General features: G+C 37.7%; 1 protein-coding gene across 7 annotated transcripts in view; it reads left to right on the top strand.

Moving 5' to 3' along the window:
• CDKAL1 (CDK5 regulatory subunit associated protein 1 like 1) overlaps window positions 1-21,542 on the top strand; it is a 380,595-nt gene that overhangs the window by 56,417 nt on the left and 302,636 nt on the right. For 6 of the 7 annotated variants that reach the window (XM_064705180.1, XM_064705176.1, XM_064705178.1 and 3 more), the window contains exon 5: window positions 10,485-10,569. In XM_064705180.1, the coding sequence (XP_064561250.1) occupies window positions 10,485-10,569 (85 nt within the window). Of the gene's footprint in view, window positions 1-10,484; window positions 10,570-18,903; window positions 19,146-21,542 lie in introns of those variants that run through there. The other variant, XM_064705182.1, reaches the window with a different exon arrangement.

Genomic DNA, 21,542 nt, shown 5'->3' with positions numbered 1-21,542 from the left:
AAAAGTGATAGCTAAAACCTAAATCTATATTCCCTGTGGCATTAGGTATCAGGAGAAATAAGTGGAAGCAAGGCATTTGAAATCAATAAATGGCTTCTAGGTACAACTTAATGCAGATGGAACTTGGAGGAAAAAGATCGTGAAACAGATACAGGAATAAAATTTAGGTTTCTTTTGCAGACTATAGCAAAGTTCTAATCCTGGCTGTTGTGAAAATGAATGGAGATTAGAAAGTTGTGGAAATGTGAAAGTTCACTGCCATGGGCCAACTTGTACAGAATTAGATGTACTGAAAAAGTAAGAAATTTGTGGAGTAAAGCTGCTCACTTTATGCCTTAAATAATAAATGAAATAATGTTAATTACCCAAGATCCATTTTATATTATGCTGGAAATAAAGCAAAGATATTTTTTCCCCATTTGCTTGGGGATTGTGTTATGCTTGAGAATCTTCTACTTCTCTGCTTTGAGTTTCATGTTGCTGGATTTACGTGTGGTTTACAGGGCCTAGAAGTGCAAGAGGCTCCTCTGGGTAGGTAATTCAAGTGATGCAACTGCATTTTATGAGTGCCCTTGGTTTCTCTTTTCTGTTCCTTAGCCCAACAGGTTGTACTTGTGTGTATGATGGGACTAAATAAGCATCAATGTATATTTTCCTTGTTCTATCCTGTAGACATGGTGAGGAAGAGCCATTAACATTCCATTAGCTCTGTAGATAGAAGCATTTATATATGTGAGATTTGTCATAATGTTACACCTCAAAGAGATTAAAATTACATTCCTGGGGCAGGTTCCAGTCAATCCTTCTTGATTCTGAACTACTTATTGCTGTTTACAACAAATTCATATGGAATCATATAATGTATAGTGGAAAACATAGGCTTTTCATTTTTCATTTACCCATGCCTTTGCTATCATCATATGAAATACCTGCTTATGCTTGACTGCAGTAGCTTTTTACCTGAAGCATGTGTTTTTTACTTCACAGTATGTGATATTTTCAAATCAATAGTTTAGATGACTTTTCAGACTGGCAGTTTGTGTCTTGCCAATCTCAACATCAGCAGTTTCACTTACATTTCAGCCATTTTTTAGAAACTCCGATCTGCAACTGAATCCTCTTTAACAATTTTTACCAGGTCAGGCTAATTCTGAGACTACAGATAAAGCAAGTGGAGATTTCTGAAGTGTTGTGTCAAAATGAGAATGCAGTTGTTTTTCAGTGAGTCCTGTGAAATCTGGAGATTCTCTTGGAGCTCACCCATCAGCTGTCATCCTTCTAAGGCCGTGGTTAGACTTCAATAGATGTTCTGAGACAGCTGGTAGCACATCTGCAAGAGCTGTGTTTGAGCACACATGGGGAGTTAGAGCTATTATATCTATTTGAGTTAGTTTTTTGAGGGGAGGGGGGAGGAAGGATTTTAATTTTTCTTTTAACCTTGTCCCATAGAAAGGAGTTAATTTGTTCTACTGTTCAGTCTTTTCTGTTCATTTGCTGTGCAACCCAAATTACTGAAAAGTTGGGTTTTATGATTGCCTTTAAACTTGTCAAAAATTTATATCACCTATCTGGCCTCTAAAGGATGTAGACTGCAATAGTGCATATGAATCTAGGCAATGGCTTTGTGTTCAGGGACAGGCCTGAAGGCAGGGACAACTTGGCTAGGATCTTGGCTTGTTTGCATAGGCATCCTGTGTGGCTTGGTCGAGTTATGGAAATTCTGAAACTACTTGTCTACATTTATAAGATGAAAAGAATTGGTGTAGGGAAGGGTGCATATTTAATATGTGGCTGCTGAAGGTAAATCAGTTAATATTTGCAGCATGCTTTGAAACTTCGGTTGCACGGTGTTGTGCAAGATGTTTTGTTCATGGCTGGCTTTGAATTTTGAGTGACTAAGACAGAAGCAATCAGTCTGTATTTGCTCATTTGAATAACTCATGTTTTGCGTATGAAGCTGTATGTAGGGACAGAAAAGCACTGAGTCGTACTGTGCCTGCTATTTCTGGAATATCAAGCCGGCTTAAGACTCAAAGGAGGAGGAGTTTCTGGGATTTTTCCAAATTCTGTCAACAAAACAAATTCTATCCGCATTAATCATCAGAATGAGTTGGAGTTATTTGTGTGTTGTTGTAGCATAGCCTGGCTGAAACAGGCTACTTGACCTTGTTCCTAATGTAATGGGACTTTTCCCAAAAGACTGATAAATCACTCATCACTGCTTTGCATATTGAAATTATTCACACTGATCATTAAGTCTTCAGTGAAGTGAATGGAGCAGTTGACCCTTGGAATGCCTCAAAAATATGTCTGTGCTCAAGAGCAGGGTGAAATGCCCACTTTAGAGCACCATGCTCTGGTGCCTGCATCTGCTGCTGCCCAGGTTAATTTGGGTTCCTTAATATCAGGTCTTATTGTGCTGAACAGCCCTTGGCAAGGCTTAGGCTTCCTGCCAACACACCTCTTAGCTAGCCGTGAGATTTATCTTCTCTTGTTTTAAGGTCTTGTTTTGTTCTAGAAATAGTTGCATGATCCACTTTTCTCAAAGTAGTGAAGTCTTTATTTTGAAGGAATGAGCTAAAAATGGAGCCTATATTTTCCACCCTTGGTATATAGTACCATGTGCAGAGTAAGCTTTGACTATTTTATATCAAAAAAGAGCCATGAGAAAAGAGTAGCTCATTAAGGTCATGTCATGTTGGAATAAGCTTCCTTTGGAACATGGCCATGGTCACTTACTTGTAAGAGGGGTGCCTTTCCTTTTAAGTGTATTTCTGGGAGCTGTTTGACAAGACAAGTGTGGAATGCAGACTAAAATGCAGCAGATTATGGCACAGGAAGCTGAGCTGTACCCAGAGCTGGACTGAAGTATACAGTTTTTTTCCATGATCAACAAAGACAGCAAGCAGGTAAGATGTAGAAATGGTCAGTCCCTTTCTTGATTGGAACAAGCATGAGTTCAATGGCTATGGGCTTGGTAAAGTTCTCATTCATGTGGGGGAATTATTGAAATGTCTTACAAGTACTGCAGTTTTAGAGTGTTGGAGTTCCAAAAGGAAACCTGCTGTTTTTCAAAAACATTTCTAGGTTTAGCATTTTTAAACATAAATCATTTTGCAACTTCAAGCTACCCTCAGGTGCCTTAATGCATGGAAAATCTAGTGAATTAAAGTAAAATGAACAAAAATACCAAAGTAATTTGTCAATTCATGTTGTCTGTGCTGTGTGCAAAGGCAGAAAAATCAGCAGGACATCGCAGAAGGAATGAAAATACAAGTTATAACCTAATTGGATTTTTTTTACATTGCTAAAAGATAAACCTTTCTAGTAGATTTAACTCTCCTGTTCTTTGCTTTGTGGAGCTGAGGTGTTGCTGAGGGTGGATGGGCTGAAGCCTCCGTACACAGCTCTGTGTGTGTGGGTGCTGCAGAGCAGACCCTGGGCTGCAGCAAGCTGTGTAGCTGGGATGTCCTGCTGGTCTGACACAAGTCTGAAGTGTAGACACAAGTCACAAGTGTACAAACTGGGAGAAAAAGGTGGCTCACAAGGATCACCTCAGACCCAGACTGCAGCCTGTGCTGTGTCTGGAGCAGAGATGAAAAGTACTTAGAGAACAGATTACTCACTTCAAAATCCCAATATAAATTGGGATTACTCTTGTAAGTTCTACTGATGGTTGCAGAGTGGAAGTGGGAAGTAAAGTTTATCATTGTTGATATTTTGAAGCTAAATTTATTCTTTTATGTACTTTTTCTTCTGTGTTGTCTAGTGTTCAGTTCCTCCATACCAGGCCTGAAGTATTCTTTAATGGATATGCTCTGAAATACAGATTGGTTTGTCTGCACTATTTATAAAAAATTAATGTTAGTTCAGGTGTTCACCTATTGTAATTTTTCAAGTTCCAGTTTCATATTCTCAGTGATCTCACAGTCACTCTTTAGTTTTAGTGATGGTGGCAGAAGCCATAAGCTGTTCTGCTGGCCTTTGTAGACTTTAGCAAGCTAAATATATCTTGGAGGAATTTGTTTTTGGGAAAGAGTGGTAAGGCAAAGTTCCAGGTCATGAACAGATTGAATGGACATCAACTGATAGTAGTTTGTCCCAGTAACTGCATGATACCCCCTAAACAGCTGAAAAGAGAGGTGTATGTGCTTCTTTTTTCAAAATGGATTTTCAAAGGTGACTGGAAATAAACTAATATTTTTTTAGAAAACTTTCAGTCCTGAAAGTAGGCATGAGTACATAAAATTGAATTATTTGTCTGTTGTACTGAAATGAGGAAAGGCAATGATTTAACATTCATATTTTCAATCCAGTAGTGAATTACTCAATTGTAATCTGCTACATCTTGCATGTTTAAATGTGCTCAGTTCCTACTTATTTGATGTGTTCAGTGGACAAGTCCCTGTGCGCCTCTGTTTTGGTGCTGGACACTGAGAAATATCCTTTGATAACAGGCACAGCATCCTGATCTGGAAGCTTTATAAAATCTGTTTATAGTCCAGCAGTAGCTGCTGTTAAGATATCTGCCTGCTCAAGAAAATTTCCAAAAAATACTCAGAAATATACCAGAAAAAATACCAGAAAACCCAAGAAAGGCTACTTACGCTATTAGCTTGGTAATGAAAATGTTAATGGAGAATGAAAATGGCAAATTTGCATATTTGTAGTTTAAATCATGGCAAGAGGCATGATGGGAGAAATTATTTTTTCATGAAGGCTTGTCTGCATTCCTGATAAGCAGCCTGGCCTTCCTTTTGGAACTTTAAATAACATATATGCAGGGTGAACCAAATAGTTGTATTTCATTAATTGTGAATGAAGTAACTTGTTATGTCCAGAGTATCTCAGAAGTTTAATGAGAAAACAGAAGTCATGTTGCAACCAAGCCGATCCTTTTACATTTTACATCCTGATAGTGTTGATAAGGCATGAGTGGGATTGTTTTGAAAGACATTTGCAATCTGCAAAGTTGGTATTTTCAGCGTGCCTTTGAGTGTTTTGTATCATTGGCAAATGCATGGTACGTCTTCAGAGGTGGGAACTGATAATGTGTCCCTGAGATTCCAAACAAGTACCATCTGGAAACTCATGATAACTTGTGGTTTTGATTTGTAGTTGCTGTCAGGGGTGCAGACACACGGAAAGAGCTTGTTTGCTTGGAATCTGTAGGACAAGTTACATCAAAGTTGATAGCTAACTATATCTGATACAATATTGGGAACTAGCAAATGGTAGCCAAGAATTTTGTGTGCCGAGGAAAGGCACACAAATAAAACACCAAACTTTTTCTTGTCACTCTCAACTTTATTGAGTTTTTTTCTTCTTCCAAGCAAAGCCTATTGTCTGCAAACAAACAACTAAACTCCCTGTCCCCAGAGGAAGATGTACCTTCCTCCTGCACTGATGAGTCACAGCATTTCTGAAGTCGTATTTATGAGGAGATTCTTTCCCAATACTTGTTGAGGTCTCTTAATGCCCGGTGGTCCAAGAAATCATTAAATTAACCAGCGCCTAATTTCAGGAACCTAATTTGAGTGACAGTGGGTTTCTGTGACACAGGGATGTCGAAAGAAAAGAATTAGTTTGGCAACTTTGTTCCAGTCAGGATGCTCCATGACTTCTGTAACTGGCTGTGAGGTGTCCTCATGCTTAGATATTTGTGTCTTTTGGGGGCAGATGATTCCCATGGGGTACAGTTGCAGGAACACATTCCAGATACCTTGGATGTTACTGGATCTACTACGTTTCATGCTATTCCAGAGCATGAAGTGGCAACCAGGGTATCAAGGGAGGGAGCAGAGCTGTTTTGGAAGGAAGAACACACAGGACAAAGCTTTAATGGAGAGGTCCATAAATGGGAAGAGACGCTAGAATACAGCACATGGAAACAGAGAAACTGGACGTATATTTGTTGTGTAAGAGAGTTAGAAGAAACAAAATCAGAAAAGGTGAGAAGGAAGACTCGCAGAGTGGTTAGGAACAGGATAAGGACAGCTGGAGGGAAACACCCTGGAAGAGCCTTCAGTGATTATAGAGAAAGATCTGCTTTCAGATTGGACTTCTCAGATTGATGTACAGTATTTAAAAGTATGTCATAATAGTTATGAGTCATGTTTTTTTAAGCAAACTATGCTGAGCAAATCTGGTAGAGATTTCAGTGCAGAGAGAGGAGTGATGTGCTGAAGAAAGTAAAGAAAGGCTTTTCTTTTAGGCCTTTACTAACTGTTTCTTCTACTTTTTTGCTTTGTGAGTGTTTTGATTTTCAAGGAGATGTGGTTTGGGGGGGCTTGGAAGAAAACAAAGTTTTGGAAAAAATTGAAAGAAGAAAGACTAAAAGTCAAGAGACCAGGCAAACCCAAGTCAGTTGTTTATTTTCAGCTGATAGTATTACTACAGTCTTAAGAAATTCTGCTGATTTATGATTTCTGAAATGATAAGAAAACTGACACTGCTAGTTAGAAAAGAATTGTAAATATTATTTTCCTCTGTAGATATACTAATGTTACAGACTCTCACCATTTTATCATCTTAGTATTGCATAATGCAGCCAATTCATGTTTTCCAGAGTTTCCCAATTAACTTAAGTGCTCAGAAGTTTCCATGACCTTTAGGTTCCTTTGTACTCTATGTTGTTTTTCAGAGAGTATGAGAGACTTTGTGGTTTACTTCCAGTGTAGCCTTTTTTTATGGAAAAGATGTCACAATGCAAGAAGTCCATGGTTTTGAGTTGTGTTTTTGAGCATGTAATACAAAGCTGATTTGACATATCTTCCTTTTTTCTTTCTAAAAATATCTTATCAAAGAGGAAACTGTTTAAGTAGCTCATAAAAATAAATATTGGCATCAAAATATCATAATGAAAAAAGTATCATTAGGCTGAATATATGGCAAAAATAGAGAAGATTGTTGCAGGATATATGCACCTATACCATGTTCACTGCTGTAACTGATGTTCACTGTACTTATGGTTCTTGCTTCAGTTTTGCCTGTTGGTCTCCATGACTTGATGGAAAACCTTCTGTCAATTTTAAGTCGTCCTGTTCGCTCAGATCTGTGTGAGCTCCCAAACACAGGCCTCTGTTCTTCACTGAAATGCTGGAGGTTTCCCAAAAACGTCACCTATGGAGTTGGAGAAGGTGGCAGGTGGAGAGCTTCCAAGGAAGGGTGCATGGATGCAGTGGGTGCAGCACCACATTCATGTGGGGCTTCCCATCCAGACCTAAACTCTTCATCTGTCTGCCTGGAGTATAAACAGGGAATCCTCAGGGCTGTCTGCCCCTGCCCCTCTAGGCATGTGTTTAGAAGCCTGAGCTTATTTGTCAGAGTTTTTTGACTCTTTATTTGAGCACATAGCTGAACAGTAGCACCTACTCATGTCAGAACACTTATAGGTGTACATACACATATATATATATACACACATCTACACATGCATATACCTATGCATATATATATATATATATATATATAGGTAGCCAGTTGCTCCAGTTTCCATGCCCTGAATAAAGGATTATTACCCCAGTGTTGCTTAATATTTAGTAATTATGAAGCCAGAAGATGTTGTTTATACATGCCAAGCCCAGTCTCCTCTTTTGGTCCATGTTTGTTTCCACACATCCATCAAGGCCTTGCAAAGCTAAATGTGACCGCTGACAAGTTATTCCCACAATGTTGCAAATGTTCACATCTTCCTGCAACCTGATACAAAAGGACCCCGTTGGCAATATTTTTCCTTTTTAACTGAAATTTTATTGAAAAAATGCAGTAGACTGTGGTGAGTTTACACCAGTGCATGCAATTATTTTAAGTATGAATAGGGCAGTAAAGTACCAAGAAAAATCAGCTATCATTTTGAAGAGTTGTGATATGGACACTTAATGAATGAATATAACTCATGAGTGTGTGTCTGTATGTTTATATATATGCATAATCAAAACTTGTATGTACATATATTCATATGAGAGATCATGAGAATTAATTAGAAAAAAAAGATTTAAAAATAAAGGCAGAAGTAGAACAACTGAATATGATAAAACCCTACTGTTGTTTTAAGAGGAGGACAAACCTCAGCTGCACTTTTATGTTCCATAAATGATTTTTAGATATGTACATGAATGAGACTCCTTTTCCCAAAACTGCTGAGGAGATTTTATTCTGTAAAAGCCTTTGCTTTTTATCTTCTGTTCTGCAGAGGCTGAAACCTGTTAAGGAATGAATTTATATGTATTTGGAAGACTTTTTAATATGTGTGATATATATATAAAGTGTTGCAGTTGTCCCTCAGTCAAGGAGTCAATATATTAATAGCCTGGAAACCAACTGCTGTATGAAATGAGTCCTGTTGGGTTACTATGTAAGGGCTTTCTAAACCTAAATGTGTTACTTTTTCCAAGGCTGTTTTGAAGAGATGGTTGATTTTGGCTTTAGGGGAGAAGCATTGCCGTGGTGTTGTCTCTTCCTGCACACCTGGAAACCATGGCACAAGGAGGAGCTGAGACCAAGCCCAGAACTGGTGTTCTCTGTCTCTCTCCTCTGAATAAAGGCATCTCTCGAAAATGGTTGTGCTTTACAGTGGTGGATGAGTGCTACTGCAACTGTTGTCTGTTAAATGTAATGTCTCACTTAAATGTTGGCCTCTTGCTATTTAGTGTGTGTGTGTGTCCCACCCCTAATTCTCAGGTGGGTGTGTTATGGGTGTGGGGCTGAATTTATAAACATTTTATGCTGCTGAAAAGAATAAGAAATGCAAGGGTTTGGCTGTGTGATTGGAAAACTACTTTTAAAATGTGTTTGTTTTCATACCTAGTACATCTGACTAGGCCAAGAGATCACTCTTTTTCTGACATTGAAACTGTTTCTTTCCTTGTCTGTACATAATTCCTGATCAATTATTTTAACCTCTGATTATATTTGTAATGGTATAGGGGTCTGCTCATTAGTCTAAAAATGTAGTTTACATGCAGGAGAGGTTCTTTGTGTTGTTCCATTTTTATTTTGACTTCTATGTAGGCTGAAAAACTGAGTGCCCTTTCCCAACCTGACAGGGTCAGATATTTGTTTTAAGTAGCTAAAGGTTTGAATGTTACTTAGGTGACTGTTTTGTGGTCTTTCCCTGTTGTGAAAGGAAGTTGTGTTTTAGCCAAATTAATAGTGTAATCTTGGTCAACAATGATTAGAACTCTCCCTGAATGTTTTCTCTTATTTAGCATTAGTTGCCTTTTATGTATTATTTTCAATTTACCTGCTTCCTAGGTTAAGCGACTGATAATTAATTGTAAACGATGATTTCTTTGAAGAAAATGTCATGAGACAGAAAGCTTTTTCAATTTTAGCATTTTGTCATAAGTGTGTGTGCATGGAGAAAAAGGATATTCATGCCTGTATAGATACATTCATGATGGGTGCATGTATAAATATGCCTAAGTCATGGCAGGCTTCCTCCTGCTTTAGCAGGACATCAGTTCAAGTAAGGCATCCTAAAAATTAAGTTTTACCTGTGTTCATTGCTCACTGGCTTATGTTATTTAAAGATACATCAGTCAATACTTCACTGCTCCATGTACTGAATAGTAGCAAGTGACATGAATTTTCTTATCCAAACTGATACAAGCTATTCTGATGAATGCTAAAGCACTAAACTATTTGAGATAGATTATTCTTTTGTTCAAAAAAAGAAACTCTAACTTCACAAGGATAATGACTATGCTAGTAATTGTGTAGTATAGGCCATGTTTTACAGGATTACAGTTCATATATGTGCTTCTGCAGATAATTCTGGGATTCAGTTCAGTTAATGAATTTAGATATCAATAGGCTCTGAACATACAGAAAGGTTTGGATCCTGAAAAAAAAAGTATTCTTATCTGAATGGAAACAGATATTGGTTGCTTGAATATCTTTTGTCTGAAAATTGCTGAGCTATAATTATACTATAACTAAGATATAACCAAAACTAGAAATATGTCTGTTTCTTTCCAAACCCGCTACATTGACTTTTCTCTTTGGTAGAGCTTTACATGTTATGAATTATGATTTGTTTCTTTTGTAGTATTAATTCACAGTGGAGATGAAGCAGGGATTTTATTTTCTTAGTGAAACCTGCTTTTGTTGACCACCTAATTTTGCCTTTGTCTAGGCAAGACTTTTCTGGTAGTTGTGACCATTTTTTTTAACTTTGTTTTCTGTGATGTGCAATCTAGTGGCATCTCAGCTGGTAAATGAGATAAGAACTCGTTCCCCATTGGCAAAAAAAATTAAATGAAATTACAGTGGAAATGCTCATGTGCCTCTTTTTATTCTAAAACACAAAACAAAGAAAAACAATAAACCCCTTCCAAGAATGTAATTGAATATAAAGTAATCTTGCAAATAGCCAACTTATTATTAATGGCTCAGTTGGTTTTTTTTTTAAATATTATATAAGTTAGGAGTTGACAGGTTAAATAATTCTTAACGCAAGTTGTTTTTTTTCTGTTTTGTAGATAACTCTGATGAAGCAGATTTATGGTTGCTGAACAGTTGTACAGTAAAAAATCCTGCTGAAGACCACTTCAGAAACTCAATCAAGTAAGTTGTTTCCTTACAAATATTTTGATTTTTAACTATCAGTGAGTATTGCATGTCTTAAAGCTCTGTGTTTTCAATCTAGAAGTAATTTTGTGTTCTAGAGGAATAAATGTGCTGAGTTTATGTTACAATGATGAATTCTCTAGAATGGGTTTGTAAGGTAGAATGGATTTTTAAAAAATAGCAATAACTTGCAAGTGATTATCATTACACTTATTTAGGAGAACTCTTGACCCATTTAGATAGGGACTTTTATATCACTTTTCAAGGCAATGTTGTAATAGTCTTCTGAAGAGTTGACTGTGCTTTTGGTTTTGTTTTTTGCTTTTTAATATATAAAATGTTAGGTTGTTTCATTTTTCATCTACCTAAATATGGCCTAACTGGGACCTGCTTTTCAGTTGTGTGCAGCAATGGCCATAAATTAAATGACAAGAAGCACCTTAACATGAGAAAGAAGTTCTTCGTGTTGAGGGCGGCAGAGCACTGGAACAGGCTGCCCAAGGAGGTCATGGAGTCTCCCTCTCTGGAGACTTTCAAAACCACCTGGATGTGTTCCTGTGTCACCTGCTCTGGTTACCCTGCCTTGGTAGGGGCTTGGACAAGGGGATGGTCCAGAAACAATTTCCAACCAATTCTGTGATTCTTTGTAAAGGGTATCTGGTATATACTTAAAACCAGCTATTTCACTGTGTGTTTTCTTGAAAGATTAGCTCATTAGCTTATAATAGAAGCCTTGTGAAGAATATTTTATTACTCAGTACCATTCCATTGATGTCAAACAAAATGACATGGTAGTGATTTTTGCCTCCAATTTCTGCAGAAGTGTAGTTATGGTGAGAATAACTAGAAAACCTGTACACATACAGCTGTCACTGCCCAGTATAAAGAAATATTGTGGTGTGTGTCTTGTACATTTTACCTTTAGTAAACAGTTCTGGCTATTTGTGCAGCCATTTATTTAGTGTGGTGCTCTGGGGATGGACTGGCTGTTGAAATCCATTTTGGTTTGAAACACACAGTTCTTGGGAATGGAAAGAGAAGAGAGAGAAGCTGGATATAAGCTACCTGCTTGCAATGCTGGAGTTACTAACAGGCTTTCAGGGCTGTAACCTGGAACAGAAACCACTTGCCTGCTGTAGGTGGCACAGCAGAAATTTCCTCCACCCCTGAGAGTGCTTTACTTTCTTGGCTGCTGGTGTTACACTTGGTGACCAGGATGGCTTAGGCCTTTTCTTCTCTGTTGCCAAAAAAAAAAAAAAAAAGGAAAAAAAAAAGGCAAACTATTCCCAGAATACTTCCAGCAGTTAGTGTGTGTTGGCCAACAGAACTGATGACAAGATACTTTCCAGCTCAGCTGTGGCCATCCTTCTACTTTACTAATCCTGTGCCAGAAATGATGTGGTATGGTGCGTGTCCCAGCCAGGAGAATAGAGTTGGTTAAGAAAGAGGGCCTAACTGAAAGCAAGTGACCAAAAATATTTCTTTGAAGAACATGTTTCTGTTGCTGCTCTGTTCATGAGCCTGATGTTACTTGCAGCCTGGATTTATTCTTTTTTATCCTTACATCTCCCTATACTTGTTCTTTTCCTGTAGCATTCATGCTCTAGTCTCAGATCCTGGCAGTTCCCAGCCATGGAGAATGACATCTTCTGTAGTTGTTTCTGATTTTTCATAAGCATTTTTAATTTCTCATTAAACACAAGGGAAGCACATTGTCTCTCTAAAGAACACAACTTCTCCCAAATAGTTCTTAATTTGTTACAGCAAAAATGCAATGCATGAAGTTTGGGTGAAGGAAAATGAACTGCCATTATATCCTGTCACAGCAGCTTGTTGGTAACTATGGAAATCTTTGTTTTTCTCAATTGACTAACAAAATAAACATGTAGTGTGCGTGTGTGTTGTCAAAGCAAACATGCTTGGCGCAGAAAAATTAATACCCAGCCCTGTAAAATTCTTCTTAAAAAGAAAATCAGCTTCAAAGTGTTACATTGTATTATGCATGTTATTGAGAAAAGTATTTATGTATTCTGTGTCCACTGCAATAGTTCCTACATTGCTTGCATATATGACTTTAAAATGCACTGATCCAAACCAGTGGTGTGTGTTCCCACTGGTGGTTAGAGAATGGCTGTGAAAAGCTGATCACTCACTAGTAACATGGGCCAAAGAATGTGCCAGAACCCATCAAGTCCTGTAGGTACAACTTTTTTCTCGTCTGATTTTCTTCTAAAAAAGAACCAAAACCATTCCTAGACTCTCTGAACCTTTGCAGATGTGCATACAGCTGATACAAGATAACTGACAGTATAATCTTTATGCTTGTTTTTTTTTTTTTTTTCTTGTTGCTCTTAGGAGTAGTCTCCTGTTCTTCAGTATCAATAAAGTTGAATTTGCTGAACCAGAGTAGTGGTATGGAAGGCATTGGAGCTTATGGATGGGAATTGAGAGAGTTTCTTGGGCAGATTTTATTCTCACTTGGTTAATTTTAAGATTAAAGTAGAGTTAGGCAATAACAATAAAGAATTCCCACTATAATTAAGCGGGTGGAGTTAAAAAAAATAAAATTAAGGCTTATGTTTTGATTAGTGATGGATCTACCTCTTGTGCTTTAATAGAGTAGTTCCTGGGCATTGCAGGAAATTAATGGGTTTTGGAAAGTTTTATTTTTTGAAATTGACTTTATTTTGCCTTAAAATGAAATAATACTTAAAAATTGTCTGTTTATTTACAAGTCAGTCACATTTTTTTTGCTGATAATGTTTCAGTAAGATATCTTTGTTTTGGACTTGATCATCTGCCAGTGGGACCAATTTGGATGAGTTAAATGTATATGTATATATGTGTTTTATAAACACATATAAAAACAACAATAACATATTATAAATATGTAACATATGTAACATATTATAAATAAGTATAAATAACAAAAAGTAAGTAAAATATCATTAAATTTCTTCCAGAGAGATGTCACTATTTATTTGTATTGGTTAGTTTTTTTGTGGTTCATTTATGTGCTTCTGCTTATTGTGTTTGTGGTTGGTTTGTTTGTTTGTTTGGTTTTTTTCTCATTTGCAGAAGGTTATCAGGTAACATTTTCTGCTGTCATTGATTTTAGTCAAAATAAGTAAAAGTAGTTTTCTTAAAACTTAGTTGTTGGTAATAGCAAGAATAAACACTCAGGAAGTAAGTTACTAAATAGATTTACTGTGTAAACCACAGTAAATCTGGTAAGATTGATGAAGAGAATTAAGCTCAAGAGTGTGTGCTAGAGGAGCTTGCTTCCTTTAAAATAAAGCTATTTTGCTCTTCACTTTCATGCTCCATTAATTTCTATATGCTCTGATACTCTTGACTGTTACATCTCAGATACATAACCCAGTTTTCCTGATGCCCTCTGAAGATTCAGAAGCTTTTGAGTGTTTCTAGCTAGCTGTCTTTTCCCTTGCTTAATCCTTTCCTGAGTGCTGGTATAAGTTACTCATGTGTTTGGGGACTTTGGCTTGTCCTTAAGGAGTTCTCCTGCTGGTTGAAGTATTGTGGAGAGGAATTTGGTGGCTTGCTTAGCAAAACAGCCAGAATGATGTTGTCTGGCAGGAAAGATGTGGCTATGCTGTTGAGGTGTCCATGGCTTGTCTCATGCTATAGAATAAGCCTGACCACTATAAATAATCATCTTTGTTACTATATACAATGAGCATGTAGCATTAACACACATTCTCTGATATATCTGTTGCTGCATTCACTTTAAGGCACGCTCCAGTGTGTGTTCAAACTTTTTCTCTCTGATAGCTATGAGTTGTGACAGAGATGCGAGGGCTTTTAGCACTGAAGTAGCACCATGTGGCTTCCAGTTCTGTCCTTGCTACAGTTTTCACCAATTCATGAATAAACACTGCGTGGGGGATCTCACTTTCATGCTAGAAGGAGCATCAAAACCCGTAGAATTTGTGGAAACGTTTGTTTAAGAGGACTGTGATTGTAGACATTGCGAGTTGTTTAAAGCTCTCAGTGGATTAAATTGAGGAGTAAAAGGCATGACTGCCTTTGGATGCTACAGGGTTTCTGTAAACCAAATGCAACTGTGTTGGTGTTAAGTACAGAAGGAGGTTATTTAAGAAATACAAAAACTTGTTCAGAGATAAGAATAATTTTCTGCTGCTTGAAATCTTTGCAAATGAAAATAACCCTGGAGGAAGGTTTTTTGTTGGTTTTTGTTTTCTTTTTCCCCAACATTTATGAATGTAATTTATATGATGCATTTTGAAATGGAGCAAAATGAAAAATTGCACACTATGCAGGGTTATCACTTTGTTTAATGCAGCGTTAGTCCTTTTGCAGTTCGTAATACATTTCCAGTGTAGAAGCAGACTGTGATTTAGAGTTGTTTATACTGTTCATGCAATACAATCTAAGCTGTGATGTACTTCCAGGAGAGGAAACATAAGTATTTCAAAGCTCTTTATTTTATACATCCTGTTAGCATGAGAAGATCACTTTCCCCAGGTGGAAGTTTCTGAGCTGAGTGTCATAGCCTGGCTGTTTGTTGCATTTACAGAAATAGGGTGTTGCCATGAGTTGGGGTGTTTGTGTTGGAATGCCTAAGGTACCAGGGCAGTACTGAGAATTGAGGTAGGGGTACTTCAGTTCCCCACTTGTACTGAAGAAATCTGAGGAAGGCCTGGGTTCTCTGAAGTAAAAATGCCTGCAAAACAAACTTCATTGGGTGGGAGGAAGTTAGACACTCGATTTTTTTCCCCTAAGACTGTTGCCAATAATACTCCTTGCTCAGACTCTCTAAACTAGCCTACATCATGTTGGTGAAAACCTTGCCTTTGCCAGGATGACAGGCTCACACACCTACAGATTGGCAAAGTGCTTGTATTCAAGATTCATGCCATATTGACAGTGAGAGGAACTCCTTCCCCAGCCAATAGGAGTTACTTGGTTTGGAGTGGAGGCTGTAAATCAATTAGCTAGAATTTAAAATCATATTTCTTTTCTGAGAACAACCTGAGGAGCTTATGTGACTGCTTAAGTTGCTTCATAAAAACCTTTATTAGAATAGATTTAGGCACAATATTTTTATGTTTACAGATGTAAGAGATCTATTAAGATCTCAGCAATCGCACACCATTAACCAAAGTTAAGTTTTAAATTAGTTTTAGACCTCATTCTGTTTTGTAAAGAAATAATATTTTTAGGAAGTGCTCTAATATTTGATGTAATGTGTACAAATTAATTATTTGAAAACACTGAAAATTTCTCTTTTGTTCACCAGATTTTTTTTTTTTTTTAATTTAGCTTCTGGGTTTCCGTGGCAAAAATTTCAAGATGGATTTTTTACTTTAGCATTTGAGAGGGTTTTTTGTTCAGCGGTGCCCATCTATATTACAAAACAATGATTTTTTAAATTGTATATTGTACTAGTTAACCTTCCTCAGCTTAAGCAATGCCAGTTTCACATTTATATATTTGATTAAGCTTTACCAAGGATCATATCTGACTCCAAATGCTCTGTGGCTTCCAAATGCTGCAGAAGGATTTGATAGGCTTAGAACAAAAATATTGTTAAACTGAAGTCTTTATTTAAAACCTTACCTATCTAGTAAGTATTTTTTTCTTCTTTTTACACTTACTGAATATTGCCAACCATGCTTCTAGTGCCTTAAGCTGATGGAAGACACAGCTGTTGATGAAGAATTCTGTGATTTAAATGATGTTTTTTGTGGAAGATTTTTAGCTGCATTCGAGTATGTTCTTTTCCTTGCACTCAGGTAAAAAAAATGTTAAAAGCTGGTTGATGTGATCCTATAAAACACAGAAAAAGCACACCATATAGAACTGAGTGCTTTCCATTGCATAGTATATAGAAGATAAAAGCATTATGGACTGTTTGTGAATGCATGTGTTACACGGCCACATTTTGCAGAGATTTGCAAAAGCCTGGCTTATAAACTTGCGTGCACTTTAGTTTAATATTTTAAAAGGTTTTTAAAAAAGTACAGGAACAGAACCTGTTGAAATCAACTTCTAAATGTGATTCTAGAAATCTTTTCTATTCTGATAGGAAAACATTTGGGACTCCTTTAAGTATGACATGATATTGATGCTTTGAGGTGTTACTGCAGTGCTGATTAAGCCTCAGATGCTTCAGTGGACTGATTAGCCTTAGATACTCTTTATGTCTTGAGCCAGATAACTGAGGACAAATGTATGTTTGATTGCAATTTTGTAGAAGAAAATATGGCCAGGATGTGAGACTTGGCCCGGACAATAGAGTTGAAGCTCTATTTCCTGACTTCATATATCTGTATTTGAACTTTTTGTTGAGGCTGTAGTTACAGGTCCCCAGCTATTTAGGCTCCAGGAGCCCTGGTGCTTTACAGGCAGTGTTTACAGACATTGAAAATCAGTTAAGTTCATTGCTAAACATACAAGAAACACTTTCCTTTGTAAACAAATGCAATCAACCATTACACTTCAGTGATGTGGGTAAGCAAGGAAGACTTCTGATTTAAAAAGTATAGCTCTCCTGATAGTTCATGGACTAATGCTTTCACCTTTCTCCTTGTCAACCAAAAATGGGGACACAGGTGTCATAGAACTGTAGAAGATCCAGAGCTTGAATGGACCCATAAGGATCATCAAGTCCTGGCCTGCACAGGCCACACCAAGAGTCACACCATGTGTCTGAGAGCTTTGTCCAAAGGCTTCTTGAACTCTGCCAGGCTTGGTGCTGTGACCACTGCCCTGGGGAGCCTGTTCCAGTGCCCAGCCACCCTGAGTGAAGAACCTTTTACTAATATCCATCTCTAGTTAAAAACCAGAACAGCTCTTCCCCCTCCTCTCAGACTTGGTCAAAATGTATAATTTTAGGAAACCTCTCCTGGCAGAGTTAATGAAATTAGCAAAAGGAAAGAATTGGGCTTTCTTAGTGTTTCTCATGCTGTTCTGCCCTATGCTTGCCTTGGGGATGGGATGTTCTCTTGGGCTCTTAAGGCTGGTGACCCCCTCTTTGCCCAGGCCAGGCACAGATACAGCAGAAACTGTCAGGCACTGTTTTGGGTCAGGAGTTTCGGGTTTGTTTTGTTGCTTAATCAAGGGCTTTAAAGAAGAAGCTTTTTGAGGGATTGGAGACATTTGAGCAAAACTGTGCTTGGTTTCCTATTATGAGCATGTACATAAAAACATGTTGAAATCTCTTTTAAATGTCTTGTCTGTTTTAAAAGGATGGGGACATTGATTTCTTGTGACCAAGTTCCTTCCTTGATTTAACTCACACTTCAGATTAGCACCTTAACCTCTAGTTAGTCCTTGCTGGATTGGAGGGTTTTCTGTTCACTGTTCAAAAAATAGGCTACAAAATAAACACTTCAAAAGTCTCATTTCGGTTGTGGTGTGCGAAAGAATAAAATCCACCACTGTGTGTGTGAATTTGAGGAATGTGAATGGAATCAGAACGTTAACAGTTTGTAAGTCAGCATGCCCTCAGGTAGAAAATGCCCCTGTGGAGTTTGCCAAAGCAGAGAGCTGGTGACAACTCCTGAGGAGCTTGTGATTCAAGCAGTGGTGAGATAGCGGGCAACTGCTGGAAACAGCAGCAATCTGAGACATGGTAGTGTGCTTTTTTATTACCTCAAACAGTAGGCTGTGTGTGTTTTCTTGTCCTTGGAACAATATTTATGACTTATTCAAGCAGACTGTGCCCAGTAGTGGACTACTGAAGCTGAACTTTGTGTTGCAATTAATTTGGGGATCTGCAGTCAAAATCCTTTCTGCTTCTGCCCTGTGACATTCATCTCCCATCTGTTGGGGAATTTCTTGTCTCTTTCTCTTATTGAGAGGTAACCAAATTACTTTCTCCAGCACTAAAAAGGGCAGGAGATACTAAGAGATTTTACATTTGCCTCAAATAAGCAATAGCATTACTGAGAGAGAATGTAGTATTAATGTCCATTGGAATAACGTGGGACAGGATGAGGACAGAGCTCTGCTTGGGATGGTTTGCTTGCATACAGAAAGTACAGTCATAAGAAGTGAAAAAGAACGGAATATTTCATTTCCTTTGTTTGTTTTCCTTTTTCCCCTTGCTCTTCTGAACTTTTAACTAGTAGACCAGAATATGTGAAATACAGCAGAATGATGAAAGGGTTCTTCAGCAATACTAATTGTTAGCTGTACTTTAAATGGGTTATATGAGCTTTGCAGAATTAATGTTTGGTATATTATGTGTCCCCCTATCTTAACAGGTGTTTTGTTTTACTATTTCAGATAGATGAATTGAGCAGAAAAGGTTAATGATTTGAGTGCTGGAAGCAGGTGGTTGGTAGCTTTGACTATTAATCTAATTAGCTGCAGGTTGGCTGTTGTCCTAGCAGGCCTGACTTTTCCTAGGGAGGGAACATAGGAAAACATGCAGAAACTTGCTGTAGCAGGACTAATGCAAAAATCAACGTGATCTAAACTTGTTCTTACTGACAAGTATGTTTTTATTTGTTTTTGATTCAAAAGATTATCTACTAATGCTTTATGGGTGTTTGTCCTAAAATAGAGAATGCTTGCTTGTTCAGGTAAGCTTGAGAATCAAAACCATTTTCTCTCATACTTCTGAAAGCATTTTTCTCATGGTTGTTAGATGCTAACCCACAAAGAGCAAAAATAATGTTGGTGATTTTGTTTGTCTGTATTCAACAAAGCTCTTGTTTTTTACTCTAAGTTCCACTGTAATTCCTAAGTCTGTTAAGGTTTTATTGTGGCATATTTAGTCAAGGCAATTTGGGATACTACCAGTGCAGTACAGCAGTTCATGTTTGGCATTGTACACCTCAGCTGCTGACTTGACCCTTGGTGCACCACTCTTGGGAGGGACATGATCAGACAACTGTTCCTCTTGAATTTAATGTTTTATCCAAATTTTTTTCTTTACTTGTAAAGTTTTCTTTTTAGCTTTCAATGAAATAAAAGGCAGAAACACAGGCTAACACCAAGACACAGTTGACCACAGAATTGTTTCATTCCAAGTATGTGCTTGAATTTCAAACTTTGCTAAGAGATAATATCTCGTAACTACTTTTAACAGGATAAACAGTCAACTTTTTTCATGTATTGGTTTTACAGCTCCAAGCACAATGGAGACTGATGCTTGTTAGTGGCTCCAGCTACCAACATAACACAAATATTCACCAAGAAAATTTATATGTGTTTACTCCAAGTAGGAAAAAACCTATTGTTTTGCTTGGATCTATTATATTTTATTAGCATAACCTCAAGGGAAACTCAGTAGTCAAGAGGCAGAAGCTCTTTTTTTACAAAAGTACAGTGTTAAATAAAATTGTCTAAAATGCAGCAAAACTCATTGTAGAAGCAATCTGTGATTACCCCAATCCAGTGGGGTAGCATGGATTTTTTTTTCCCCCTAAATACTTCATACGTTTCCAGTTTTTGTTTTGTCTCTCCCTGTGCTTTTTTAATGTAGCCCATTTCCATAATAGATGTCTAGTTTGTATGCTTTTCCTTGTACCAGTCATTAAATAGGAACATTTACTTTGTGGAGCTGTCAAATTGATACCTACAACTCCAAAAAATGAAGATGAGTGAAAAATGTTCTTTAGAGACAGAAAATATGTAATGATGAATATATCCTAAATACAATGAAGAATTTTCTTTCACATTCTTTCAGAAAGGAAAACCATGTTTAATTAGAATCCTGAATCCAGACTGTAAAACTTCTTATCCAAGGAAAGCTGCAGGAAATGTGATTTTTACTTCAAATTGCTCTTAGCTTTAAATACTGCTTTTAAAATACATATCTGAACTTGAAATTAGTCTTTCAGGTATTTATTTTTTTTTCATATTAGCAAAATATTGTTTTTCTTGCTATTAGTAGGAGCTCTCTTGTTTAGCCAGTGTTGGCCACATTTGCTATCTTGGTAATGTGAACTGTGCTGGACTGAACCAGCAAAAAGATTTAAGCTGTTCAAAGGAAAAGACCAAAAATAGAAGGATTTTTGAAATAGATGAACTTTTACACAAGAAGTGGAAGTTGTGGTTCTTTTGCTTTTATACATATGAAATTTATGTGGCCTCTTTTGGTCCTGTAGCTTGTAATTGCATTTATAACCTGTAAATTTGACTGTTTATGTATACATGGATGTAACACATATATACTCAAGCATTATAGAAAACAGGTCAAATGTGGTTTTGCACAGGCTTTGTTTTGACCTTCCCTCTATGGCTCAGCAGATTTGCTTTTAATTTAGTCCTGAACTAATATAGATTCAATGTATGGTAAACTTGGAGCTTCAGGATGTGGTAACTGTAGGATTCACTATCACAGAGTCACAGAATGGTCTGGGTTGGAAAGGACCTTTAAAAGTCACCTTGTCTCACCTTCTGCAATGAACAGGAACATCTTAAACTACATCAGAGTCCTGTCCAGCCTGGCCTTGAGTGTTTCCAGGGATGGACCATCCACCACCTCTCTAGACAACCTCTTTAGTTTAAAACCATTACCCTGTGTCCTATTGCAACAGGTCCTGTTACAGAGTCTGTCTCCATCTTTCCTATAAGCCCTCATTACATTTTGGAAGTGCTCTTTGGAGCCTTCTTCTCTCCAGGCTGAATAGCCCCAACTCTCTCAGCCTTTCCTCATAGGAGAGGTGCTCCAGACCTCTGATCATCTTTGTTGCCTTCTCTAAACTTGCTCCAAAAGGTCAGGGACCTCCCTGTGCTGGGACCCCAGAGCTGGATGCAGCCCTGCAGGTGGGCTCTCACCAGAGCAGAGCAGAGGGGCAGAATCCCCTCCCTCACCCTGCTGGCCACGCTGCTTTGGATGCAGCCCAGGACACAATTGGCTTTCTGGGCTGCAAGAGCACATTGTAGGCTGAAATTCAGTATTTCATCCCACAGCACCCCCAAGTCCCTCTTGGCTTCCTCTCACGAGGCAAGGGATTATTTGCTTCACATTT

The sequence above is a fragment of the Zonotrichia leucophrys genome, chromosome 2 (assembly GCF_028769735.1).
Source record: "Zonotrichia leucophrys gambelii isolate GWCS_2022_RI chromosome 2, RI_Zleu_2.0, whole genome shotgun sequence".
Classification (NCBI taxonomy): domain Eukaryota; kingdom Metazoa; phylum Chordata; class Aves; order Passeriformes; family Passerellidae; genus Zonotrichia; species Zonotrichia leucophrys.
This window is presented reverse-complemented; position numbering and strand designations above follow the sequence as displayed.